The sequence below is a fragment of the Orycteropus afer genome, unplaced genomic scaffold, assembly GCF_000298275.1.
Source record: "Orycteropus afer afer isolate SDZICR_OR568_19922 unplaced genomic scaffold, OryAfe1.0 scaffold00006, whole genome shotgun sequence".
Lineage (NCBI taxonomy): Eukaryota > Metazoa > Chordata > Mammalia > Tubulidentata > Orycteropodidae > Orycteropus > Orycteropus afer.
In genome coordinates this window covers 1,865,582-1,893,237 of record NW_006921593.1, presented here as the reverse complement: position 1 = coordinate 1,893,237, position 27,656 = coordinate 1,865,582, and the positions used below count along the sequence as shown (strand labels likewise).

Below are 27,656 nucleotides of genomic sequence, written 5' to 3'. Positions count from 1 at the left end.
TATCGCAGGTTGTTAATGAGTTTTCCTCCAATCCTGATGCTGCATTCTTCTTCATATAGTCCAGCTTCGTGGATGAGATGCTCAGTATACAGATTGAATAAGTATAGTGAAAGGATACAACCTTGATGAACACACCTTTCCTGATTTTAAGCCACTCAGTATCCCCTTGTTCTATTCAAACAACTGCCTCTTGGTCTATTTACAGGTTCCTTATGAGCACAGTTAAGTGTTCTACAAATCCTTTTCGTTGCAACGTTATACATAATTTGTGTGATCCGTATAGTTGAATGCTTTTGCATAGTAAATAAAACACAAGTAAACATCTCTGTGGTATTCTCAGCTTTCAATCAAGATCCATCTGAAATCAGCAATGATATCTCTCATTCTACATCCTCTTCTGAATCCAACTTAAATTTCTGGCAGTTCCGTCAATATACTGCTGCAACCATTTTTGGATTATCTTCAGCAACATTTTACTTACATGTGATATTAATGATATTGTTCAAATACTTTCCACATTCTGTTGGATCACCTTTCTTTGTAATGAGCACAAATATGAATCTTTACCAGTTGGCTGCTCAGGAAACTATCTTCCAAATCTCTTAGTGTGGACAAATGAGAACTTCCAGCTTTGCATCTGTCTGTTGAAACATCTCAACCAGTATTCTGTCAATTCCTGGGGCCTTGTTTTTTGCCAATGCCTTCAGTACAGCTTGAATTTTATCCTTCAACACCATCAGTTCTTGATCATATGGTACCTCCTGAAATGGGTAAATGTTGACCAATTCTTTTTGGTATGGTGACTGTTTATTCCTTCCATCTCCTTTTGATACTTCTTATATCATTGGCTATTTTGCCCATTGTTGTTGTTTTTGTTAGGTTCTGTTGCATGGGTCTGACTTGTAGTGATCCTATATACAACAGAACAAAACACTGCCCAGTCCTGAGCCATTCTCACAATCCTTGTTATATTTGAGCCCATTGTTGCAGCCACTGTGTCAAGCCATCTCATTGAGGGTCTTCCTTTTTTTGGGGGGGGGGAGGGGTAACCCTCTACTTCTCTAACAGATGTCATTCTCCAGGAACTGGTCCCTCTTGATAACACATCCAAAGTGTGTGAGATGAAATCTTGCCATCTTTGCTTCTAAGGAGCATTCTGACTGTACTTCTTCCAAGACAGATTTGTTCATTCTTCTCGCAGTCCATGGTACATCCAATATTCTTTGCCAACACCATAATTCAAATGCATCAGTTCTTCATTGGGCTTCCTTATTCATTGTCCAGTTTTCACATGCAAACGAGGCTATTGAAAATACTATGGATTGGGTCCTCTTCAATTCCTGCTTCAATTTCAGTAACAAGTGGCATCTGCAAATCTCAGTTTGTTAAGGAGTCTTCTTCCAATCCTGATGCCACGTTATTCTTCCTATAGTGAAGCTTCTTGGATCATTTGCTCAGCATAGAGGTTGAATTTTGCCCATAGAGTCCTTTAATATTGCAACCGGAGGCTTAAATTTCTTCTTCAGTTCTTTCAGCTTGAGAAATGCCAAGAATATTCTCTCCTTTTGGTTTTCTAACTCCAGATCTTTGCACATTTCATCACAATAAAATTTGTCTTCTTAAACTGCCCTTTGAAACCTTCTTTCCAGCTTGTTTACTTAATCATTTCTTTCCTTCACTTTAGCTACTCTGTGTTCAACAAAAGGAGATCTGGTGGCATAGTGCCTAAGGCATTTGACTAAGCAGAAGGCTGACGTTCAGAGTCTCTTCTGACATCCATTTTGGTCTTTTCTTTCTTTCCTCTCTTTTTATTGACCCTTTGTGGGTTTTTTGTTTTGTTTTGTTTTTTGTTTTTTCCATGTATGACGTTGTTGATGTCATCCTACAACTCATCTGGTCTTCAGTCATTAGTTTTCTCTTTGGTCAGGAGGCTACAAGTCCAAATTCGGGACATTGGTTCTAGGGGAGGGTCCTCATTTGTCTCTTAGCTTCCATAGCCCCAGCATTTCTTGGCGTCCTTGGCTGCTTGTAGATGTATTTACATCATGTCTGTCTTCCTCCTGTATGTGTCTCTGTCCAGTCTGCTCTTTTCATAAGACACTGTTGTTGTTGTTGTTGTGTGCCGTCGAGTCGGCCCCGACTCATAGCAACCCCTCCTTGGGTTTCCGAGGCAGTTATCACTATGGAAGCAGGATTGCCCAACCTTCCTTCCGAGGAGTGGCTGGTGGGTTTGAACCGCCAGCCGTCTGGTTAGCAGGCAAGTGTTCATAAGACACTACTCAGAAGGAATTGGGTTTAGAACTCACCCCTCTCATTAACCTAACAAAAGAAAACCTGTATTTCCAAACCTACATTTACAAGTGCAGGGGTTAGGACTTCAAAATACTCTTTGGGAGACCAATTCAACCCACAACACCTCCCATAGCTGTTGTGAAGATAAGATGTCAATGAGGTCAATGAGGCCAGGGAAGCAGAAAAGACCATGTATAAGTCAAGGTCAGGCTTCTCACTTCTCACCTTGAATATCACAGAGAGTGACCCCAGCCTCCAAGTCAGAGACAGGCCTGCCTTGGGGATAGGGATGGAGCAAGAGGAAGAGCTCAACCTCACCTGGGTGGTTCCCCCCACCTCTGGGAATGACTTTTCCTTTATGTTCGGTTGGTTGATTGGTTCTTTGGTTTGGTTTCATGCAAAATGAGTAGGCCTAGAACTTCCTCCAGGAGCTCTGGTGGCTCAGTGCCTAAGGCATTTGACTGCTAACCAGAAGGCTGGCGGTTCAAACCCACCAGCCACTCCTCGGAAGGAAGGTTGGGCAATCTACTTCCGTAGTGATACTGCCTCGGAAACCCAAGGAGGGGTCGCTATGAGTCGGGACCAGCTTGATGGTGATGAGTCAGTGAGAGCTTCCTCAGTGCTTGGAGCTTTGCTTGGTTCTATGGCCTCAGACAAGTTATTGCAACCTGGAATGTACACTTGTAATCAAGCATTGGGAGATGGACTGGGTGAGGGTGGGCAGGGAGAGTGTCAAAGTTAGAACAGCAGCCCTCACCCTCTCTGTGCCACCACAGGTACTCGGAGGAGGAGATTCGGCAGAAGGTCGGGACTTTCCGGCAGATGCTGATGGAGAAGGAGGGAGTGCTCACCAGGGAGGACCGGCCTGGGGGCCACATGTGAGTACTCACCTGAGCAGGTGGGCTGGGGGGAGGGAAGCTGCAAGCTCAGGTAGCAGCTGGATGACAGAGGGTCCTTTCCAAGTGCTTCCTCAGATGGTGGAGGGAGGAGGCAAGGAGGAGAAGAAGTAGGCATAGCCCTACCCACTGGGAGCTCTGGGCCTCCCCCTGCCCTCCCCTGGCTCTATCGGTGGCTCAGCAGAGGGCGGGGTAGGGATGGCAACCCAGCTCTCAGCTCCAGAATCCTGGGCTGCACAGCAGGAGCCTTTAGAAATGTTCTGACCCCAGTGTTATCACTAGCCCCCTTGTACCCAGTTATTACGACCTATAAAATGGCTCCAAATAAGAACCAATACACCAGATGCCACTGCCATGTGGGCAAAAACTTGGCAGGTAGAGAGTCTGGGCTTTACTGCGGTCACATCTCTGTAGCCTGTCACAGAAGAGCAGTGGCACCAGTGTGTTGTGGCCTCCAGGAGGGATCACAAAGGAAAGTTATAGGGAGGTAGATTTCCTCTCACATTAAAGGAGAAGTATGGACCACTCAAGTAGAAGTCCCTGGGATGTGCAAGTGGTTTGCTCTCATCTACTAACTGAAAGGTTGGCAGTTCGAACCAAGCCAGCAATGCCACAGAAGAAAGGCCTGGTGATCTACTTCCATAAGGTTACAGCCACGGAAAGTCTCTGGGACACAGTTCTACTCTGAAATAGGTAGGGTCGCCATAAGTCAGAGGTGACTCAATGGCAATGAGATGGACTTAAAGCCATACAATTAATGGAGCATGTTGTCACAGAAAGGCAGACACAACCTATCCCTGCACGTGTTCAGTCGTGGGCTGATGGCAAGTCGAGCTCCACGTCTGGCAGGTTGTGTCCACTCTGATGGGCCTTCCCTGGCCAAGTGTGAGTCCCCCACCCAGCACTGACATGCTGGGTTCCTCTGGCTGGAAGCAAAGTTGAAGCTGAGTGAGGAGCTAGGATAAAAACTACTGGCCATTTCCTCAGGAGTGGGTCTGATTTGGGGGGACTTGTCTTGCTGAGGCCCTAAAGCCCTATCCACCTTTACCCCCACAGAAATAAACCAACGGCAGCACTTGTGAGTGAGTTCCCTATTGCAGTCACCTTATGGGCAAGCACATTGTGGGAACAGATAAGCCCTTGAAGGGAAGCCCTTCTCCACAGTCCTCTGTACTGCTGGAAGGACCAGGGGTGGAGATTCCCCACCCTCCCCACTTAACCCCCATCTCTTCTTCTGGACGCAGGGTCAGAAGCAGCCTCAGACTTAGGAGGGAAGCTCCTAGGGGATCTGAGGGCGCCTGCCCACTCTCTCTTCCCCTCCAGACCTAAGGTGACTCTACCACCAATTCCTTCTCTTTAGCCTCCCAGAGCTCACAGCACCATTCCCTCTAATTGATATCCTAGCTAGCTTCCCCCAAGAGCAGGGCCAGCCCTTCTCCTCCCTTCTCAAAATTCCTGACAACCAGGAGGCTGCTCTCAGCTACTGCCCACACCACCTACCAGACTGATCTGTGCTCCTCAAATAACCTCAGACCTTCTCTGGAAAACCACCTACCCGTTCCTCCTCCATCCAGCATGAGGGCAAAGAACCTCCCTTGAATCTTATCTTCTCTCACCCCTTTTCATGATAACTGCCCCTCCATCTCAAGCCTACAGGTATTCTCTCTCCCTGACGCCTTCCTCTTAACCCAATCCCTGTCCTAGAGCATAAACCCCTCCCTCAACCCTGTTTTCTTCTCTAGCTACCACCCTACATGTTCCCCTTCCTTTCTCAACCAAATTTCTTTGAAGAGTAAGCTGTACCCATTGTCTCTGTTTCTTAAACCATGGACATCTGGCTTCTGCTGCTACAACTCCTATGACTTGCTTGTGCCATGGCCACCAGGGTCCTACTTACCATGCCCTGTGCCTTCTCTTCAGGTCTTGGCCTCTTTCTGGAATTTTCCACCATTGTACTTTCTCCTCTGGAAACTTCACAGCTTCTGCTGTTTCCCATTCTCCTGCCTGCTTCCCAGATGTTGACCCCCCCTCCAAGGTTTTGTCACATCAAGTCTCTTCTCCACATCTGCCTTCTCCCTTCTCCCCGGTAGAGCTCATCATCCCCAGACTGAACTCTTTTCTGTAGTGAAGGACTCCCAAATCTTTTCCATTAGTTCTTTTCTTTCCTTGAGTGAATGAATGAACATGAACTAATGATGAATTTAAGAACCAGAGCCCACTGGAAAGGGAGCCATGGAGAGGTTGCAGGCTCTCTGTCATCAGAAAAGTGTCTTGAATGTGGAGCCAAGCCCTCTGCTAGTGCTGTGAGGTGGGAATAGAGGAAAGGGAGTGGGATCCCTGCTCCCTGAGTGGAAAGACAAACCTCCAACCTGAAACCAGGGATGACTGTCAACTCTTGACAAGAAGAAACAGCACATCTATCTGAACTGTTTAGTGTGTGTGAATTCAGTGGGGGAAGAGACTGGGACAGACTAGGGTGGTCAGTCAGGAAGGGGTCCTTGGAAGAGGTGGACCTGGAAGGCTCAATGGTCAGGGAGACCTCCTGCTCTGGAAACATGATGAGATGTTCTAGAGGCAGAAGATAGGATAGACCTAGCGGGGTCCTGGAATCCCACTAGAATGTTGGTTCCAGAACAGGAATCTTGATTGGTTTTGTGTGCTGCTATATTCCTGGAGAAGGACATCATGGTTGGTAAAGTTGAGGGTCAGCCAAAAAAGGGAAGGCCCTCAGTGAGATGGATTGACACGGTGGCTGCAACAATGGACTCGGGTGTAGCAAGGATAGTGAGGCTTGGGCAGGATCGGGCAGTGTTTCGTCCTGATGTACATAGGGTCACTGTGAGTCGGGGCCGACTCAACGGCACCTAACCACAACAACATATCTTTGATGCCTAGAAGAGGCCATCTTGCTCAATTTTCCCCAAAGCCTCAGTTTCCTCCTTCACACGGTGAGGGGATTGGACCAGAAAGCTTCTTCTAGCCCAAGCAGCTTTAAATGGTAAGAGAATAGTACTACAATCAGTGACTGCAGTAAATTGAAGAGGCTGGTGGTGGCCTGGACTGCTTAATTGGGGGTGGTGGTGTTTGTGGTGCTGAAGCCAAGGCTGTTTTGGCCTGAGGCAGAGAAGTGAGGGGTAGCAATGATGGAGGGCTGAGGACAGATTGATCGTGGGCCTTCCTGTGGGCCTGGCATCTGACCAGGTCTTCATTTCTCAGCTTAGAATGTGGGTAGTGGAGAGTGTGAGCTCTGGCATCCGACACTCCACTTGTCCAAACCTCTAAACTCAGTGTTAACTCCCTGAGCCCTGGGCTCCAGCTCCAGTATGTCTCATCTGTGTGATCTGGGCAGGTTCTTGACTTTTCTGAGCCTCAGTTTCTTTATATATAAAATGGGGGTGTTAATCCCTACCTCGTAGGATGATTGAGGAATGAAAAGAGACGATAAATGTGTGAGGAATGATGCCTGCTTACAGCAGACACACACTGCCAGCCACTCACCACCACCACATCCTCATGGTCACAGGGAGGCCTGGCAGAGGCAAGTATTGAATTGACTTTAACTTCATTCTTCAGCCTGGCTCATCCCCCATCCTCTTTGCCAATCGTGGAGTTCAGGAGTCCTAGTGGCTCATGCCTTTGGTTTCCTGGCCCTTATCACCACATATAGACTGTGCTTCAAGACATGTAGAAATTTAACCTCCTCTTACAGTGATAAGACGAAGCTAGACCCAGACTGAGGGTCTTCACACAGGAGAGGAGGAGCAATCCTTATTAATTTCAACCTTCCATGGACTGTGAGGAGCTCTGGTAGCATAGTGCCTAAGGCACTTGACTGTTCACCAGAAGGCTGACGGTTCAAACCCACCAGCCACTCCTCGGAAGGAAGGTTGGGCAATCCTACTTCCGTAGTGATACTGCCTCGGAAACCCAAGGAGGGGTCGCTATGAGTCGGGGCCGACTCGACGGCAAATAACAACAACAACAACATGGACTGTGAGAGTTCATACTGACTTCCACCCAACAAAGGGCCATAACAGAGACAGGGTCAGTCCCAAAGCTTTTGTCCCAGGGATCCCCTTCTTCCTAAAGCTTGACTACTCTGAGTGACAGTCTCCCCTCTGCCTCCCATGCAGACACCAGACTGTCATACTGCTGCAGCTGGTGGTGGACGCCAGTGCAAGGCCTTTGAGGGAAGGTGTCCTGGTTCCCCAGTGCCGCTCTGACAAGAATATACCACGAATGGGAGGGCCTTAACAAACAGGAGTTTATTCTTACAATTTGGAGGCTTTAGTCCAAGTTCAAAGTGCCAGGCTCTAGGGACCAGGTGAAACCCCCTCAACCTTGGGGTTCAGCTCTGCCTCCTGCTCCTGGCCCACTGGAGCTAGAGGCGTTTCTTCACTCAGACAGCTGCTGGCTGCTGAGGCTGAGAAGCCCCAAGGTTGACAAGTCAAAAGGCACAGTTCCGATGTTACCAATCCACACGGCAGGCCATTAACTTAAGTCCACTGTAAGTCCCAAGGTCGGCAGGGCATAGCAGGCTGCTGAGCAATGACACGGCTACATGCAGGGTCCAAGCGTGCCATAGGCTAGAGACCATTCTCAAAGCTTCTCCTTATATACAGGAAGCGGACTACATCCCAAAGGCAGCTACTCAGCTGCTTGTGGTCAATCCCACCATGGAGTTGATTGCCATTCTCATCATGGGGAGTAACTACCACCACCTGCCCAGCCACTCAACTAGGCCCAGCCAAGTGGACAGACAAATACAACTACCCCAGAAGGTGTAATGAGATCAGGCAGGTGTTCCCCTTTGGAAGATGGCTCAGATAGGTGAGGCTGCAGGGAGAACACGGAGAGAGCCTATGCAGAGGAGGTGGGTGGCTCCAACGGCAGTGAGGAAGGACAAGCCTTCATCTTTGGAAATGGATTGGAGGCGGAGAGTCCTAGTTTGCCATAGAAACCTGGGTCTCCCCACCATCCGTGACATAAACTCCAGACTCTTTTGCCTAACATTCAAGGCTCCCTGCACTCTAGACCTGGTTTCTACTCTCAACATCCTGCAGCAACCAGCCTGACCTGCGTGCAGTTCCCTGCTAGGTCCTGCACAGCCCCACTTCCACCCCTTTGCTCATACTAGACCCTCGAGCTAAAACACTCTAGTCCCTTCTCCCCTAGTCCCTTCTGCACAGGTTCAAATGCACTCCCATCATTCAAGACTGCCTCTAACAAACACAGCTGATCTTCCTGGGATAAAAGTAAACTCTTGGGTCCTTTGGAAGACAAACTATGTTTTCTCCACTTCTCACAGCTGCTATCAGTTCTTTTTGTTTTTCAGCCTAATGCACACATTTAAAATCATAGTTATGTAATATAACAAAACTTTGGAAGAGAAGGTTTATGGAAAATACCCATAAACTACTTCCTAACACAAAACACAGTGAGTGATCTGGTATATATCTAGCCTTTTTCTTTTTTATTTTTCTATGCATCTAATTTTATACATAGTGCAAGTCACTTGACCTCCCTCTGTCTCATTGTTTTATCTGTAAAATGGGACTATCAATGATGGCACCCACATCATAGGCTTGTTCTCAGCATCCAATGAAGAGGTAAAGCACCTAGATCGGTCCCTGACACCTGAGTGAGTTGTTCTGTAGGTGCCGTTGACTCAGTTCCTGAGTCAGTAGTTAGTATAATATGTACCTGTGTCATATTTGTTCTCTGCATGGAGCTAGATGAGAGGCTCCAAACCTGACTCATCCCTGTTTCCTGCACATCCTAACCCCTAGGCTCCTGGCAGGCCTGGCATGATGGCTGAGTGAATGAGCAGAGAGGGCCAGCCCTTTGCCCGGAATCCTTCCCCTCCTCTGTCTGCACTCATTCAGCTGTCAATTGGCCATTATGCTCTTGGCTAATGGGAAACAGAACCAGTTAATTAGCTAAACTGCTGGCATGAGGAAGGGCGTGTGATGGGCAGTCTTTACTGGTGGATGTACTGCCTGTAGCTGCCGGCTCAACCCTTCTGTCCAGTGGGATGCATTGTATCCAGCCTCGACTCTCTCATGTTCCTTCTGGAGCAGGCTCTGGCCTGACTTTGGCCAGCTCTTTGAGGCTCAGGGTGCTGTCTGCCAAGAGGGAATGACCCTCCCCTGCCTACTTCCCAGATAGGCGGTGACCAGTAAACTAGACAGCAAACATGAACTTGGAATAAAATGTTAAGCACATCTAGAATTAAGCATGCACACCCACGGCCGTAGCTATAAAGTAGAGGGGAGAAGGCGGAGCCGGAGGATCAGACTTTAGCTGACATCTACAGCAGGGAAGGTCAGCCAGCAAGTTCAATGGCTGCCCCATGTACCCTTGAATTCTCAAAGCCTACTGAGTAGGTGAACTTACATGATTTACTCAAAGGCCCCAGCACTCCCTCGCTGGACCTCCGTTTTCTCATCTGTGAAATGGCAGGCAGGGGGAATTTCTCTAAATCAGGAAACAGCTCTAGATGGGATCTGTGAACTGTGCAGAACTCTTGCAACATGATTGTTAGGGATGCTGTCATCCGGAAGAGGGAGGATGGGAACCTGGGATTCTAGCCCTGGGGGACTCTGAAAACAAATACAGTGGTAGCAGTGGCACAAACCCCACAAAAGAGGCCCCAGCCTAGACCCATTTATGGCCCTGCAGCGCCCAGGACGAGTCTTCTCAGGAGGCCTTGCACCTCTCCCTAAGCCTGCTACTCTTACCCTATACCTGTCTCTTAATGCTCCCAGGAAACCATCCCAGCCAGCAGGACCAGAGAGTGAGAGAGGCCACAAGAGAAGGCTCTAGAAAGAGGGTGTTCTGGTTCCCTAGTGCCGCTGTGACAGCAATATACCACAAATGGGAGGCCCTTAACAAACACAACTTTATTCTCTTACAGTTTGGAGGCTTTAAGTGCCAGGCTCTAGGGGCTGGATGAAAGCCCCTCAACCTTGGGGTCCAGCTCTGCCTCTTGCTCCCGGCCCACTGGAGCTAGAGGCGTTTCTTCACTCAGACAGCTGAGCATGGCAGGCTGCTGAACAACGACACGGCTACATGCAGGGTCTAAGCGTGCCATATGCTAGAGACCATTCCCAAAGCTTCTGCTTATGTATGGGAAGCAGACCACATCCCAAAGGCAGCTACTCAGCTGCTCCCAGTAGATTCCACCATGGAGTTGATTACCAGTCTCATCATGGGGAGTACAGCATCCAGCTGCCCAGCCACTCAACCAGGCCCAGCCAAGTTGATACAAAAACATAACCACCACAGAGGGGTGGGGGTGGGGGTGAGGAGAGCAGCTAAGGGGGTGGGGCAGAGGAAATGGATCCCTCAGAGTGCAACCCGCAGAGTAAGGAGGGCAAGGAGGGGGAGGAGCAGTAAGGGGAGGGGCTGGGGAGGGGTGGAGCCTCAGGCAGGGCCTGGGCTCAGGGGCTAAGCTAGCTGGCGACTCAGAAGGCAAGAAAGGATTCCTGCCTGAGACAAAGCCCAGCCCGAGGTGTTGTCTTTTGTAAATAGCCTTCATCATTTCTGTGTCAGAGTAAACAGACGCTCCCTCCTCCCACTGGCTCATGCGTACAGTATTTGAGGTGCCCTTAAGTGTTGTGTGTCAGACATTTGTGTGGCTGTATAGGGGCATGATGGACTGAAGGCTGAGGCAGGTTGGAGATTTCAGGGACAGGAGGTGGGAGCCACTGGTTCAGGAAGGGGAGCGTGAAGAAGAGCAGAGAGATTTGGACGAAGGGATATGGAGGTGTTTGGTGGGGGGGTTGGCTGCAGAGAGACATCAGGCATAACCTTCTCCTCCATCACCCCAGAAAAACATCCCGTACAACCAGTGTGACTTCAAGGCTCCCAAGGCCAGACTGGCATTCAGAAATTGAATGACATTCTTGAAATTGACCTCAAGGCTAGCCAACCCTGTCAAATATGGGATAAATGCTTTTTTTTTTTTTCTTTTACAAAATCAGTCTTCCAAGATTTGATGCGTGGGTTCCCGGCTGGAGACTTGTCCCTGAAAACCCTTTTCTTCACCTTGTGGCTGTGGTCTCCTCCCTTCACTGTCTCCTTTTCCCATATCGCGTCCTCTCTTCTCCCTGAAAGAGAACATGTCAATGCGTAAGTGCCCAACGGAGACTGCCCATCTAACAGTGGGCTCCCCTTGTAGACAGCAGTCGGGAGCCAGGCCGAGTGACTGGAGCTTCACAAACGGAGCCTTATTTAATCGTCCTTCAAACCTGGGGTCTTCTTTTACTCGCTGGGGAGATAAGGAGGCTCAGTGAGTGTGGCCATGGCTGGATTCAGAGCTGTCCATGTGTGAACTCACAGTTCACGTCAAGCCCGGGCTTCCCCGGCTCCAGGCAGGGAAGGGATGAGCCAGGGGGCAGCAGATGGGAGTGAGGGTCGTTCTGCTGAAACCAGGGCAGAGCCTCCATCTGAGGGGGGCACCATCTGAGCCGGCATGGAGTGAAGAATGGAAAGTGCCGGGGCCACCACCCTGGCGCCATTCCCTGGAGCTTCTCCAGGGTCACATCTAAGCTTGTTCAATTAAAAAAAGAAGGACGCTGCCGTGGAGTCGCGCATGCGCCCGGGCCCACGCACAGCACACCCAGGTGCAGCGGGGCCCTGCACCAGCCCCGTGATCAGCTGTGGATCCGACCCTGGGCTCCGTGGGCTTTGCACTGGCTGATTTTTGGATGTGGGTCACCACGCCTTCCTTCCTAGTCCCTCTCAGTGTGGACGCTCTACTGAAACCTGTCCAGCGTCCTAGCAACAGCCAGCCTCCCCTTTCAGCCAAGTGGCGGCTCTGCACGAGGGCGCTGGCTGGAACCCGGTCGCCTGTGTGGAAGGTGGCCCCAGGTGTGTCAGAGTGGAACTGTGCTCCATCTAATTAAAAAAAAAATTAATTGTGATTTGGTACAATTTTCCAAAGCAGATTCATTTTACTCTCAACAGTTCATCACCTTAGGCTTCAGGGCTCGAGTTACAATCTGAACAATGAAAACTTCCTCCCATCTCCGCCCTGTAACTACCGCTTCCCATCTATGGGTTCCTCTCTGTGCAGCTTTCTCCCTATTGCAAGTGCTGCCCTTCCGCTGTCTCCCGGTTGATTGGTCTAAGGGCTGCCTCTCCCCAGGGTAGGCGGATGCACCCCCTCTATACGGTTTTCAATGGCTGATCTTCAGTAGATCACTACCATCTCCAGGGGGGGATCCAACCCCCAAACTTGCGTTAGCAGCGGACCACATTCGCTGCTTGCATCCCCCTGAGACTCCCAGACCCCGTTGCCTGTTGGGAGTTCTTCCCACAGGTATCACCCTCATCTTGGAGAAGAGGGTCAGAGAGGGGGCCGGTCACCCAATGACTCAGGGACAGTGAGTGACAAGGGCAGGTCTGCCTGGTGGCTTCCAAGCTCAGGCTCTTGCCTTAAGCCCAGCTGCCGTCAGGAGAAAATCACGGTGGGAGCCAACATCTGTGGCACAGGTTGGCAGGGACAGGCGGTGGCCGTCCCTGCTGAGCCGAGGGAGCGCGCGGCAAGATGGATGGGCGCACCGGAGGCGGGCAGAGCGCCAAGGCGCCGCGGCCGTGATTGATGAGGACGTTCGTCCGCTGCGAGATGAGCAGCAAGGCCTCGGGAGGCGGCGAGGGGAGGGCGGGAAGAGGCCATGAATATTTCAGACTGCGCCCAGGTTGGAGGAGGGGAAGGGGTGGAGGAAGGGAGGCGCCCAGCCAGGGGTGGGGGCTCGGGACAGAGATGGGGGGCTGCCAAGTAAGGGGGAAGAGGCTCCGTGAGGAGTGGGGCTCAGCGAGCGGGAGTGGGGCTTAGGAGGCGACGGGCTCAGGGAAAGGGCAGCGGGGTGAAAGGGGACCGGATCAGTGGAGGCGTTCAGGGAGGGAAGGGGCTCTCTGATGGGCCTGTGGGTTGGAGGTTCAATGACAGGACAGGCTCAGGGGACACACAGGCCTCATTAAGGCGAAGGGGGTTCAGGGGGTGAGAGCTCAGAGAGGGGGGTTCAGGCAAGGGGGAGAGGGCTGAGGCTCTTCCTTCCCGGTGGTTAATTACTGCCCCGTCCAGGCCTTGGACACCCGGGCCCCGGGCGGCCGCCGAGAGGGGCAGCCGGGGCCGCCCGGAGGCCGGGGGTGCTGAGCGTGTCTGTCGCCGGCAGCGTGGCGGAGACCCCGCGGGTGACCGAGGGCGCCGAGCTGGGCCTGGAGTACGCGCCCTTCGACGAGGACGACGGCTCGGTGGGCTGCGACTGCCCGGCCGCCTGCTACCGCGGGCAGCGGGGCTACAGGTCAGCGGCGGCCGGGCGCGGGGCGGGGGGCGCGGGCCCGCGGGCGCCCCTCACCCGCCCCCTGGCCCTTCTCGCCCAGGACCAAGCACTGGTCCAGCAGCTCAGCGTCGCCCCCTCCCAAGAAGAAGAAGAAGAAGAAAGGGGGCCACCGGAGGAGCCGGTGAGAGGCTCGCGGGCCCGCTGGGGGGCTGCAGGGGCGGCGGGGCCCCTTCCCTGGGGCGCGCATCGCGCCCACTGCAGCCGGGCACACCCGCTCCCCGGGAGCCCCGCCCCCCACTCAGCCCCCTCCCTTCCCAGAGCCCCTCCCCCGTCACTGAACGCTTCCCCTTCACCAAGCCCTCCTTTCATTGAGCCATCCCCCCCATCCACCAGCCCCCAGAATGGGACACACGAACCTACTGGCCCCTGTGTCCCTCCACTTCCTCTCAAGAGCCGCTCCCCCTCGCCCTGGGGGTCTTGAACCCACCACCACAATGAGAGTGGGCTGGGGAGGAGGTTTGCCCCCCCCCATCTGATTTCCCCCAGATAGGCCCTCCTCCTCTGTCCTGAGCTGAGACCCTGGCAGGGGTCTGTGGCCCAACTAACCCTTTCCATCTGTCTGTCTGTCCTTTCTCCCCGGGCATCCACCTTCAGCAAAAAGAGGAGACTAGACTCAGAGTGCAGGTCAGTGATGAAGGGTGTAAGGCCAGACGGGGCCCAGTGGGTGCCGTTCTGTGGGTGGGAGAGGCCCCAAGTCCATCCTCAGGAGGCAGGAGGCCTGGCCCCTCAGAGCCTGGCCCCAGGGCACCACTAGTGTGCCCACCTTCCTCACGGATGGATGCCAGGAGTCCCACCAGTAGAGGCTCCAACTGTGGGGTTTGAAATAGCCCTCTGTTGCAATGCCAAGGGGGGTGGAGGGCTGACAGGACTAAACAGGCACACTCCATCAACCACTTTTAGGGTCCTTCCCTGCCCTTGGGGCCTTAGGTCCCTTCTATCCAAGTGGCAGTTGGGCTTCAAGGCCTGGAGACCCCTTCCCAGCTCTAATATACCAGGCCCCCAGGTTTCCCTCCCATTCGAAGCTGCCCCTGCCCCCGCCCCAGGCCCCAGCCTCATGGAAGTCCACCCTCTCTGTCCCCACAGCTGTGGGAGCTTCTCACCCCTGCGCAAGAAGAAGAAAAGTGTGAAGAAGCACCGCCGAGACAGGTGGAGCTAAGTGAACTAGGGATTGCCCAAGATTGGTGGCCCCCAGGCCACCCCAGGCCAGCTCAAGAGAACCTCTTTGTCACCCCACAGGTCTGATTCTGGGTCCCAGAGGAAGAGACGGCACAGGTGAGTGGTGCCCTGTGGAGTGGTGACAAGGGAGGATGTGGACAGAAGCTAGTGCGCCCCCCTTCAGGGGCCAAAGTCCGAAGGAAGCAGTGATGGGAGGGCGTTGTGGGAGGGGCAGAGGGGACAGGGCCCTCCCCTGCTCCATCCTCCCACTCCAGGTATGGACTCCTCCCTAGAGTAAGACTTGGGTTTGGGCTGGGAAGAGGATGAAAGCCCATCTTTTGCAACTCCTACCTGCCCAAGAATCAGCTTCAAGCTGGCTCAAGTCCTGAGCTGACTTGAAGCCTCAAGAATTTCCAGACAACAAATGAATTTGCTCTGTAAACTTTCACCCAAAGCACAATACAAATTTAAAAGGAAAAAAGAAAGAAAGAATTTTCAGACAACACAGCAGATGTCCAAGGGGCGTGTCCTTGGAGGTGCCCGTTGGGAAGCCAGAAGCATTGGGCCCCTGACTTTGCAGAGGAAGGACATGCCAGGGAGGAGGACCTCAGGGAGCTAGGAAGGCTGAGTGGGGGGGGGGGACACGAGGTGAGGTTCCTGGGGGGCAAGTGCTAGCCCCCAACAGGCCTGAGTGCCTGGTTATGGAGCTGACCTCCATTCAGGTGGGACTGGGAGGCAGCATGGGGCTCTGACAGGACAGTGACTTACGCAGGATGGACTGGGGGAAGTGAGGGCAAGGAGTGGAAGGTGGGAGTCCAAAGAGAGGCAGGGTGGCCAAGGGGGGGACAGATATGAGGGATGCTGAGAAGGTAGAAAACTCAGGCCGTGAAGGGAAGGAAGCTCTGGGGCGCAGTCACATCCCCAGTGTGGCATCACAGCCAGACCACCTGCCTGGCAGAGTCGCCAGGCCCATCCCTGCAAAGGGAATTTGCCCAAGGCCACTTGCTGGGCAGAGTTGTTGTTATGTGCCATCAAGTCGGACCCGACTCACAGCAACCCCTCCTTGGGTTTCCGAGGCAGTATCACTGCGGAAGTAGATTGCCCCATTTTCCTTCCGAGGAGTGGCTGGTGGGTTTGACACGCCAGCCTTCTGGTTAGCAGTCAAGTGCCTTAGGCACTAGCTACCAGAGCTCTAAACACCTAATCTTGGTCTCTAGACTCTCCCTCTTGTCTCCCCTTCCCAGTATGGGCCAGTGTGGACCCCTACTGCCCCCCCAGTGGTCACCTTTAGTTTACACAGACCCAGCTGGCCAGCCCTGGAAGGAACCTGGAGATGGGCTAGGGCTTGAAAAACTTTCAGTGAGGAGACTGAGGTCCAAAGCGGGTGAAGTGGGTTCAAAGACCCAAACCTCTAGCCTTCAGGCCTGCCCCCACCCACTCTGGTCCTAAGGAAACACATTTCTGTGTTTCTTGGCATCACCCTGGGGTCTTGAGGTCAGAAGGAGAGTCCTCAGCATTGGAGGGACTGAGTTGGAATCCAGTGGCCTCAGAGACAAGCGGCTGAGACGCCTACAGGGACTGAGGGTGGGGTGGGACTTCAGTGGCCTCGTCAGAACCTTCTCAGTCCTTTTGTCAAAGGCAGAAAGAGCTGGGCTGTGCACTCTGCCCCAGAGAGCAGGCTGGGTGGGACGTAAGCTTTGGGATAGATCTGGACGCAGAGAAGGCCCTCAGCAGGAGGGAGACTGTGCCCAAGGGAAAGCGTTTCTTTCCTCAACCCCCATGAGCTGGCCCAGCACTGACCACAGTCTGAGAGGCCCCATCTAAGAGGGCCGGGGACACAGATGAGGTAAGGAGAGCCATCCTCACCACTGCTGCTCTTTAGAGGGCCTGTCGCGAGGCCCAAAGTGCAGGGGAGTCACCCCTTATACCTGGTCCGGACCAGAGGCCTGAGGCTGACAGACTGGCAGGCAAGCAATATCCCTTTCCTTCTGGGGCCATGGTCACCCTACCTATGGCACTCCCAGAGGGAGCAGCAGCTGGGGCCCAGGCAGGAGGTGATCATGGGGCCAGGAACATAGACAGGAGAAGGAGGGGCTGAGGCTTGTCAGAGTGGAAGGGACCAGAGCAGGGAGATGGGAAGAGGCATGTCTGTGCCAGGCAGGAAGCCATGGCTCGGCCCCCTGTCAGACTGTGTGGTCTCTGCTATCTGCAGATCTCGAAGCCCCAAAAGCAAAAGAAAAGAGAAGAACAAAGAGAAGAAGCGGTGAGCACCCTTCCCCATGCTCCTGGCAAGCCCCGAGCCCCTCACACTCACAGCAAACCTGGACTTTAGAATCCCGGAATCAGGCCTCACAGACAGCCCATGTTGTCCCCTTGCCCAGGTGGAAAAACTGAGTCCTCGTCCTCAGTGGGTCACTAGCAGAGCCAGAACTGAAACCAGGTCCCTTGTCTCCCAGCCCAGGGTTCTTCGAGGTCATTTGGCTGGAAAGCCCAGCATGGTCCTGTCACTCCCCCTAGGCACTGGCCACTACATGTGGCTGGCAGTCCCTTCACAGGAGCACTGGCTGAGGGGTGCGGGGGTCAGTGAGCCCCAGTGTGGGGCTGGGGCAGGCTAGAGAAAAGATGGTCCAGATGGACTAGCTGGCTCTGGGCCTACCACCTCATTTGACCCACAAAAGAGCCTGAGGTGTTGGGGCAGCAAGACTCCACTGGGGTAGTAGCCTTCACTGGGATCCTCCTGGGGGGGTCCAATGACTTGGGGCCCAGGGTGGGCAGAGCTTGGCCACAGGCTGCCTTCTGTCCCCTGTGCCAGGCCACACGGAGAGTCCTCAGGCCGCAGGTCCCATCGCCACAGTAGCGGCAGCTCCCACAGCCCCTCCCTCTCTTCTCACTACAGTGATTCCCGGTCACCCAGCAGGTAGGCGCTGGGCCACTGGGAGGGCGCTAGGTGTAGTTCCCGCATGGCTTTCTGCTAAGGTGGGGGTGGGGCACAGGAAAAGTTGAAAGGGCTGCGGGGCCTGGGGGCGGGGTGGCCAGTGGGCAGGACATCAATTAATCAGTGCATGGGAGCTGATCACGGGAGTGCTGGTGCCCACCAGGAACTGGGCCCTGGGGAGGGGAAGGAAAGGCTGAAGGCGCCCCAGACCCCGCATTGGAAATCGAGGTACGTTAAGGGCTGGCTCCATCCGGGTGGAGTCCTTGCTGAACCGGGCCTTGCTCTCTCTAAAGGGGTGGAAGAGCGGGTGGGGACGGCCCCTGGGGCCGAGAGCAGCCGCTGGCAGAGCGGGCGTCCCACTCCGGCCACCCCTGTGCGCCACCCCCTCAGGCTGAGCCCCAGGCACCGAGACGACGGGCGGAGGACTGGCAGTCAGCGGTCCAGCGGGAGCCGGTCGCCTTCCCCGTCCGGCGGCAGCGGATGGGGGTCGCCCCAGCAGAACGGCAGCAGCGGGCAGCGGAGCGGAGCGCACGGGTGCCGCCCGGCGCACACCCCGCCCGATGTACGTACGCTTCGCTGTCCGTAGCGTTGCAGCACCGCGGCGGGCCGCCAGAGGGCAGGGGCGGAAAGCGGGGAGGCGCGGGGCGCGCACGCCTGCCGCGGACCGGGCGCTTCCCCTCCCGCCCTCACCCCCTCCGCCTCCAGCGGGGGGCGTCTTGGCCGGGGAGGCGCCCCGAGGGCTCAGTCCGCGCGCCCACGGGTACTAGTGTCCCGGTGAGGGCGACCTGCTGGCTCGGACGCCCTTGAGCTGGCAAACCGAAGGCCAGAGAGGGGTTGACCACTGTTCAGGAAGCTGGAAACAAAGTAGGGGAGGACTCCTGCCTCCCCCAAGGCGTATGAGGTGGGAAGGGGCTTCCGTGTGCATTGGTAGGGGTCACAGTCAGAAGCAGGACTCAAGAGACAAGATGTTCCCTGGGTGGCACTTAGGCCCTGAGCCTCCCTGTCCTCACCAAGGCTTTCCCCCTCTCTGAGCCTCCCCTCTCCTCCTCTTCTGGACCCTTCCCCCATCTCAGTCCCCTTGCTGCCAAGGAGAATCTGTCCTCCCTTGTGGACAGTTGTCTCAGAACTTCTGGTGGCCCATACCCACCAAGGCATGTCCCTGAGCCCACTGCTCCCTCAGAGACCCCAACATCGTCCCTCAAACTGTCCCCACCCTTCCTCCATGAGGGGCACAGATTGAGACTGGCTGGTGCTGGCAGGCTGAGAGCCTGCCCCAGGTGCAGGTGGATGGACTGGGCCAGGTGGATGGGCATCTCCCAGGCCCCAGGGAAGGTCCACATCGTCTTTTGTCCGCTGGTCAGAGTATAGGCTGAGGGCCCTTAGAGAAAGGGGGCTGCAGTACTGGCAGGGGCACTGGTTGGGCACAAGGGCCTTGGAGTGAGGTGGGGTGGCCTGCAAGTTCCTCCCAGGACCCGCAGACTGCCCCAGACTCCTCAGCAGGGGCGGGAGTGTTGCTTCTCCCCAGACCTCAGGTTTCAGCAGCAAACATGTGCGTGTCAGTCAGTTTCATTTTGATTTTTGCCTGTTTCCTTTCACTTCCTTTCTTTTCTCCAACACCTTTCCTCCCATGGCCTCAGAGAGGAAAACCAGGGGCTGCTGGCAAAGGCTCTTGGTCTCAAGGTTAACGTTTATTTAAGGACATGATTTGTCTCTAGACTGTCCCTCCTGGACAGGGTGCCAGGCTCCTGGGCCCTGTGGGACCTGGCTGCGTCACGGGGCAGGAGATCTCCCAGTTGCCCTGAGTCTGTCTTGGGCCTCAGAGGGCACACAGGTGTAGCTGGTAGCAGCTATGGCAGGGTCTTGTGCTGGACTGAATCACAAGCCCCAGAGATGACAGCCTGACTTGGGCAAACCCAGAAGAGGGTGCATCCGCCCCCACCTGTGGATACAGACCCCTAATGGCAACAGGGCCCCAAACACCTTCTTACCAGAGTGCCATATCTTCCACGGCCTCCTGAGAGGCCCACAACTCCAAGGCCTCTTCAAGCTGGGGCTGTAAGGGCCTTCCCACTCCAGGTCCTCACCCCGGCCCTGGAGGGCTAAGCAAACCCCCTCCTGCTCCCGACCCCAGGACCCTGGGCTTGTGTAGGCAAAATGGCCACAACAACTAGCTAGACCCCCAGAGAGAGAGGTGAGGGAAGGACACCCAGCCTTCAGCCTTGGAGAGGAAGGCTTGGCAGCATCCAAATCTTATCTCCCTCCCAAAGTGGGCCTCCATTTTGGTATTTCCCTGGGGAATGTTCTAGAAAACAGCTCTTTGTTTCGTCTTTCACAAAGCATAGTCCCCAAATCCTGCCCGGAAGTTTTTGGGTCCGGGGAGATCTGGAACCCAGGCCAGCCCAGGTCTCTCACCTAGGTCTACCCTCTTTGCCTCCACTCTGGTCCCGAAAAGACTTTCTGTGGAGATAAGGGGGCAAGTTCTCCCTCAGATCCAGGGAGTTGAGATGGGGGGCTGGGGAAATCACAGCCTTTGCCAAGTAACAAGGAAATGTCTTTGGGGACAAGTACTGGGGGTGGTATTCTTGGACACTACCTTTTAAGAAAGAAAGAGAGAGAGAGAAAGAAACAAAACCAAGGAAAAGCTCAACATTTTGTAACCGAGTCTATGTTTTTGTTTGCTTTTTAGCCTCCCATTTGAAACGTGGTAATATTGTGATTCCATTTCTTGTTTAGTAGGCAGGGGAAGAGGGTGGGACATTTATGTGAATTTTCCTGTTATTTTATTTTTCTTTCCTCTTTTTTTTTTCCTTTTGTAATGTACAGAAATGCAAGCTCTCTTTTTTTCTACCTTCTGTGTTGTCCTAGAATTTTGCTTTTATGTGTGTTGCTGTGGGAACTTTTCCTCATAAACGCAAAGATGGTTTTGGAATTCCTAGTGAACATTAATCATATATGTATCTCTCCCGATACTTTTTTTTTTTTCCTTTGTAATCGGAATTTAAAAGGGAAGATAACTTTCAAAAGACAATGGCTCCCACACCCACAGCTCCTGTCATTTCCACAGCAGAAGCTGGCCTCTCCTCACTCTCGGGGCTGTGTTGAAACTGCCTCAGCTCCCAGATTAGCAAAAGGGGTGCAGCCATACTTCAGTGTCCCCACCTATAATGAACCCTGTAGAGAAGCCAGGAGATCCAGAGAGGGGGAGAGACTTGTCCCACAGTCAGTTGCCCAGAACAATGAACTTCCTCTATCGCTTCAGTTCAGTCCAATATAATGTGGCTGAGAGGGCCCCAGGAATGTGGGTGTTTTGGAGACAGGTAGGGGGAGGCTCTTAGCACCTTCAAGTCAGGCCTGAAACTCTGAGGAGGCCTGTGGGAGGGGGCAGCCGAGAGTTCAGCAGCACAAGGCCTCGAAGCCAGAGACTCCAGGCAAGAGGAAAGTTCCATTCTGATCTTAAGACTGAGAACGATGAACTGGCCCCTAATGCATCTCTTTGTTGTCCCATCCCAGGCCAGGGCTGTTCCCCAAAGGACTCTCTGGATTCTCATGCTCAGAGATGGCAAAACTGCACCACAGAGAGGTCGAGTGGTTGGCTCAAGGTCACAGAGCTATTTAGAGAGAAGAGTCCAAAGTAGAGCCAGCCCTCTGGCCTCGAGACCCCCAAGCCATGGAGAGGGTCATGGGACAGAAAGTACACTCCAGGGGAAGGAGGATGGGAAGGTGGATGCTAGCTGTCCCCTGCTCCCCTCCAGATGGCCAAGGCATGCTCCCAGCTCTCTCAGCTCCCTGGTCCTGAGCCTGGCCACACTGAGAGATGGGGCCACTGGTGGTCCCCCATGTTACTCAAGCTACTCTGCATGATTCCTGAGTCAGGGAACCTTAATCCCTCCTGGTTTATATGCCCACAGAGAAAGGATGAAGCACAGAGAAGGAACTTGTTCAGTGTCACGCAATGTGGGCTGGAAGAGTAAGATGTGAAGCTTACTTGTCCTCATGGGACAAGTCCTCCCTTCCACTTTCCCCGGCTGCCTTCCCTGACCTGACCTCCAGCCTCTAAGAGTAGATGCCAGCCCTGTCCTTCCCGAGGCTCAGCACAGTGGGCAGAGAGGGGGAGCAGAGTTTACAGTCTTAGAAGCAGGGCCCGGCCCTGCGATTAGAAGTGTCAGAGAAGCCTTGGAGGTAACCTCACTGGGCAAGAGTGACAAAGGCTTGTGAGGGAGGCCCAGGGAAATTCACTTAGAGGGTAACCTAGTGTGACCCCAAGAAGAGGGGCCCATGGTACTCCTTGACCTGCCTCAGCGCAGGCTTCCCCACTACCCATCCCCAGGAAAAGGCCATGACCATGACAGCAGCTGGAGTGGGGGAGTCAAGAGAGGGGATACCTTGGCCCCTCTTCCAGGATGCTCCTGTTTCCTGACGCAAAGCCAAAACCAAGAGGGATGGATTTTAACTGAAATGATGGTGAGGCAGGACCCAGCCTCCAAATTCAGTGTGTGGCCGTCTTCCCTTTTAAAGTGACAGCACCCTTCCCACCCTATCTGTCCACTCTGATTGGCCTTGGAAACGGCTCTCTTCTTCCTGTCCGGGCCCATCTCTCTCGCCAGCTTCCTGTCTCTGTCTCTTGGTCTCTCTGTTTCCGTCTGTCTATGTTTCTGTCTTTCTGTCTTCGCCCTCTGTCCCTGTCTCTCTCTCTCCCTCCTTCTGTGTCCCTGTCTCTCTCTTCCTCTCCACCTCTCTCCGCTGACATGGGCCTCTCTCCCCACGCTGCCAGCCCCGCCTTCAACGCCCCCTGTGTTCTGCTTCCATCCGCTAATTCCTGCATGTTTCCCGTGTTTAAAGAATTAAGGAAAGCTTGTCTATCTATTGGAGCCCGTGGATTGGAAAAAAAAAAAAAAAAAGCTTATAGAAACGGCTGCGCCACAGCCCCTTCCCATCCCGGGGCGACCGGAAGGCCACACTGGCTGCCCGGGGCGACCGGAAGGCCACACTGGCTGCCGGCTCAGAGGGGAGCGCAGTTTAGAGTCACTGTCTGTCCCCGCTTCTGCGTTCCCAATGTGGAGACTTTGTTTTCTTTTTTATTATTGCATTCCTGTCCCTGACCGCTGAGAAGGTAGGTATCCCGGCTCCGCTGGGCACTGCTTTTTCCATTTCCAGATAAGCCCTGCCACTCTGCTTGGTTTGAATGTGGTTTCCCTTTCTCTCTCTCTCTCTCTCTCTCTCTCTCTCTCTCTCAGTCTCAGTCTCTCTGGTTGGTTTACCCCCCCCACCCCTTTTTCTTTCTTTATTTTAGTGACTACTCATTTGTGACTTGCGTTTTCCCCAAATGAGCTCCAAAGCTGTGTTTCCTGGTTTGTCCTTTGGTTTTTCTTGACTTCCTCCCTCTCTGCCACTTGTCTATGCTCCTTCGCACCCTGTCTTTCTCATACTGTCCGAATGCATTTCTGTGTGGTTTAGCAGTCCAAGTTCATGTTCCCTTCCTAACAGTATGCTGTGGTTGAGCCCATTTGATTTCTGTTTTCTGAGTAACTGCTAAGCCCCTCACCCCTGCCAGCCCTTGGGCTTTGGTCACCCCACTGGCCCTCGGAGCGCCCGCTTGAGCAGTCACCGTGGCTTAGGAGGAAGTTCTGGCCGAGGCTGGCCAAGAGGAAGGAGCCCCACTCCCACCCCCTTGGGCGGACTGGGCCAAGCTGAGCTGTGAGCTTCCATGAGTTCTTCCCTGACAGGAGGACAGAGCCTGTCCCAGCACTGGGGCTCTGGGGCTGCAACCGGCCCCAGGGCCAAACCTGGTGGACCTTCTGGAAACACTTAGTTTTAACTGAAGGAGAGAGCTGGGCAGGAGGAGTTGGTGCTGCACTTAGCAAAGACAGGAGAAGGCCAACTTAGCTGAGACTGAGGGGCAACGTGGGGGCTTCCCCACCTCTGCCTGGGGCTCAGGCCTCTGGACCCTCCCCTGCTACCCAACCCAGACAGGGGCTCCCTCAACCCCCAGCCCCTGCAGCCTTCCCATCTTCTGGACCTGGGCAGCTCCCTGTGGGCCCTCAGTACAAAATGATCCAGATGGGGCAGTCAGCAGGGGCCAGGGTCTCTCCCAGGGTATGTGGTAGAGCCAGGAATGTGTGACTCCCAGCCCAGTGCTCACCTGGCCACACCGAGGGTAGCAGAGTCAGGGGTAGGCCCTCAGGGACCCCACCTTTCCACCCCTGCCCCCTTCCAACTGCTGTCTGACCTCCCTGCAGATTGGCATACCGATCTCTGTGAGGCTCAGTGGGCCTCCATTCTCAGCCTGGAAAGGGAAGGCCCCCCACCCCAGTATTGACCCCAGAGGCAGGTCCTGGGGAGCTCACCCACTCAGAACATTCCTCAGCTCTGGGTGGTGGTGGGAAGGCAGCCAAGGCAGTCATTCTTCAGGGAGAGAGAAAGTACTGCTGATCTGACGAGGTAGATTATCCCAGCCTGATAGGGGAGTAGAGGCCCACGTCAAAGAGTGCCTGAGACATCATGGAACCAGAAGTGGGACACCTCCATGCTGAGCTAGAGGGAGCTAGTGGTCTGAGCCCTGGGGGAAAACAAGGGTAGAGCATGTAGACAAATGCTTACTTGTTCTCATTCTTAAGAGTATTGGGATCCGGTGAGCATGCCACCTCTTCTACTGTCTTTTCCCCTTGACCCTCAAAAATATCTTAGGGTGAAGGAGAAGGTGTCAGATAGCAAATGGCACCAAGGAGCGAAGAGGCTCCTGGAACCAGGGCTGAGGCAGGCGAGGTCCTCTTTCATTCATTCACCCATTCATTCATTCATGCACACACTAACAAGCCTTTGCTGAGCACCGCCTCTGTGCCAGGCCACCTGGGTATCCCTGCCTGGAGAGAGGCAGGTGGACCTGGGTCCGCAGCTCCCACCCGCAATGATGAGAGGAGAAAGCTTGAGTGTAGGAGATGGGCACCCTGCCTGTAACAGCAGCTCCAGCCCTAGCATAAGACCTGGCCCGGTGTCCACATTGAATGAAGGAATGCAGGAGTCTGGGGGATCACAGCCTGGGAAGGAGAAGCTTCCTGGAGGAGGCAGCCTCTGAGCTGAGGGTAAAAGTGCAATAGGCATTAGCCAGGCTGTCAGTCGGGATTCACATCCAGGTCCTGGTGCCCACCTTTAGCATTCTACCTGCTTCCCTTCACTGAAGGAGCAAGCAATGGCTTCCTGGAGGAGGGACCTGATGGCTCATTGGGTTGCGGGTTACCAGCATCTCCTGATGTGCCCCCTTGTTGGCCTAACTCCCTTTACGCTCTTTGACAACCCAGGAGTGAGGCAACCCAGTGATAAGAGGAACAGGAGTCACAAAGAGCAGGCTTCCTGGAGGTGTTTGGAGGTCTCTGGCCACCACAAGCCTGCTGGGCTCTGACACCATGGTTTCTAGGCTTGACTCTTCCCTTAATTCCTGGCAAGAATGAGACCCAGCCAAGTTGAGGATAAGGCTTGTCCCTCCGGCAGGCTCATGGTGACCCTTTCTTGAGCTTCTGGATGGATGGGTGGAGAAGGACATGAAACTGGCTCTAGGCGTCTCCCTCCTTGTCCCTAGGGAAGCCTGTGTCTGCCACCCTAGCCGGCAGCACCTTCCCTCCGTCTTCTGCTATTCTGGCACTTGGAGCCGCCCTGCACTGTTCTGACCCCATTGGTTTGTGACCAGATGATGAGTTAGTTGTACTGTGCAAAGAACCTCCCAACCCCTACACAGGCCTATCCAGCAAAGCCTCCATTTAGTCCCGTTTTACCAATGGGGAAATTGAGGTCCCCAGAGTTAGATCACCTCCTTAAGGCCCCATAGCACACCAGCACCAGGGCTGAATCCAGGGTTGCCACTTTTGCCCATTACTATCATCTTGGGCTGTGGCGGGCCAGCTGGCTTGGCAGGGAGGAGAGAGGGAAGTGAGGAAGAGCTTGGACATCAAAGCATGCCAGGCAGGAAGTGTTCAGACTGGCACCAAGAATCTGAGCCCAGGACTTGGACTTGAATGGTTGGGGGTACCCAACCTGATGGGAGTGAGCATCCTTCCAACCTCGACCCTTTTGGTTCCTAACATTCCCAGCCCACTCCTAACCTGAGACAGGAGGAGGAAGAGTTCTGCAGGGTTCGTGGGAAGGAATCTCATTGCCCTTGGTCTTCCTCTTACATTGTTGGCCCCTTCTCTGAATCTGATCCATATTCCAGGTTGGAGCCAGGAATGCACATCTGGCTCTTGGTTCCCATCTTTAGTGCTCTGCCCATCTGCCTGGCCACCTCCCCTAACCCAAGGAGCAAGCAAAGGTTTCTTAGCAGGGAGACAGAGACGTAGCAACTCCTTGGGTTATGGGGTTACTATGTGGTGTTCGTTCCTGTAGCCCCCACTCACCCTCCTGTTTCCCTCTTTAACAACCCAGGGATAAGGCAAAAACTGGACATCTGAGGAGACTGGTGACTTTTCTTTGCCTCCTCTGAAGGGAAAAGGATGCTGAAGGGCAGGACCTAGTGCTGGGGGCTTGGGATCTGTGAGGCACTGGCCACCTACTTGAGGAAAGGGGTCTATTGAGTGAGGGTGCTGGGATCCCCTGATGATGCCTGTTGAGGATGGAACTTCCATCTGAGAGGGACCGTGACTACAGATGCACCCTTCATCTCTCCTAGTCTCGAGTGAGGTGAGCAGGTGATCAGGAGTCAGGGTCAAGGGATCAGGGAGGCAACTTAGCACACAGCCCACGTGTGCCTGCCTCTGCCCTAGAGGGACATACTGGCTGTCCAGGGAGAGGGGTTCATGGCCCCACTGGCTCTGGGCGGCTATTCTCACACCGCTATGGCTGGTGTCTATTGGCTGCTTCAGCCACCAATGACAAGCTGGCTGTGCTGGTCACCTATGCAGCTGACCTCCTGGCTCTACCTGTCCTTGCCCAGGCTTGAGCCAAGCTTGCAGAGAGCCCTCAGCCTCACTGTCCCCCTACAGGAAGCACCCACAGTCATGCCACAATGCCACAGAAACTGTATTCCTTCCTGGTCCCTGGCAGCGAGGTGCCCTGACAAGTGCCAGGTAGTTTTGTCCTCCTATCCAAAGAGCATTCCAAAGGCTGGAGGCTGGACTCAGCCCTTCCTTATGGAGGACTCCCAGCTCTGGCCCGACTTCTAACAACGTTTCTTCCTTCCTCAGCAAACGGTATTGAGGTCCTAGTAGGTGCCAAGTTCTGTGATTAAAACAGAGGTTAGAGCTGAACCAGATGTGCACTGGAGTTGCTCAAAGTCAAGTTGGGGGTGTGTGGGGGTGGGGGTTAGGATGACAAGTGCGATCACCTGTGACCAGATAGAGGCTCAGAGACAGGAGAAGGCCTCAGTCTGTGGAGGGAGGAGGATGGGAGAGGGTGAGACTCTCATTCCTGGAGGGGGACACCGAGGCCCGGAATGAAGATGTGGCTTGGCCAGTGTCACTAAGCGAGGTAGTGGCAGGCTCAGACCCCTGGTTCCCAGCCAGGGCCTTTTTGCCGATACCTGGTGCCCTTTCTGGTTCTCTGTATCCCATTCCTCGTGTCCTGACTCCACCTTTGGATAAAGCCTTGATATCTCTATGCAGCGGTCACCCACGAGGTGCCCACTCAGGCCTGAGGAGCCGGGTGCTGCCAGTCCTTCCTCCGGAGGTGGCGTGGCCTCCTCTCAGGCCTAGAATGGGGTGGTTGCGTTTTTCTCTCTCTATCTCTATCTCTCTTGCGTTTTTTGTGAATCTAATGATGAACTTACGCTACCACGCTTTTCCCTTCTCTTACACAACTCACCTACTAAAGGAGGAAATGCCACTTTGTTGGTAAGTGGACGTTAACCAAGAGGGACTTAAAAATCAGAACTTTAAAAAAAAAAAAAAGAAAGAAAAGAAAAGAAAAGAAAAAAGAGAGAAAAAGACAGTCGGGTGCTACTGACAGCTCCACAGCTCTTCGCAGGGCCGGAAAACAAAGAAAGAAAATGTTAACAGGAAAATGTCAGTTTCCCAGGAGATCAGACATTGTTTTTTTTTTTTTTTT

The 27,656-nt window shown here is 53.9% G+C and overlaps 1 protein-coding gene across 1 annotated transcript in view; it reads left to right on the top strand.

The window, feature by feature from the left end:
* Positions 1-27,656, top strand: part of SRRM3 (serine/arginine repetitive matrix 3) — a 39,010-nt gene that overhangs the window by 6,756 nt on the left and 4,598 nt on the right. Inside the window, exons 2-11 of the mRNA XM_007942382.1 lie at positions 3,069-3,170; positions 13,370-13,498; positions 13,578-13,658; positions 14,132-14,161; positions 14,621-14,683; positions 14,774-14,809; positions 16,905-16,955; positions 17,505-17,609; positions 18,018-18,189; positions 18,333-18,401. Coding sequence (XP_007940573.1) covers positions 3,069-3,170; positions 13,370-13,498; positions 13,578-13,658; positions 14,132-14,161; positions 14,621-14,683; positions 14,774-14,809; positions 16,905-16,955; positions 17,505-17,609; positions 18,018-18,189; positions 18,333-18,401 — 838 coding nt within the window. The remainder of the gene's footprint in view (positions 1-3,068; positions 3,171-13,369; positions 13,499-13,577; positions 13,659-14,131; positions 14,162-14,620; positions 14,684-14,773; positions 14,810-16,904; positions 16,956-17,504; positions 17,610-18,017; positions 18,190-18,332; positions 18,402-27,656) is intronic.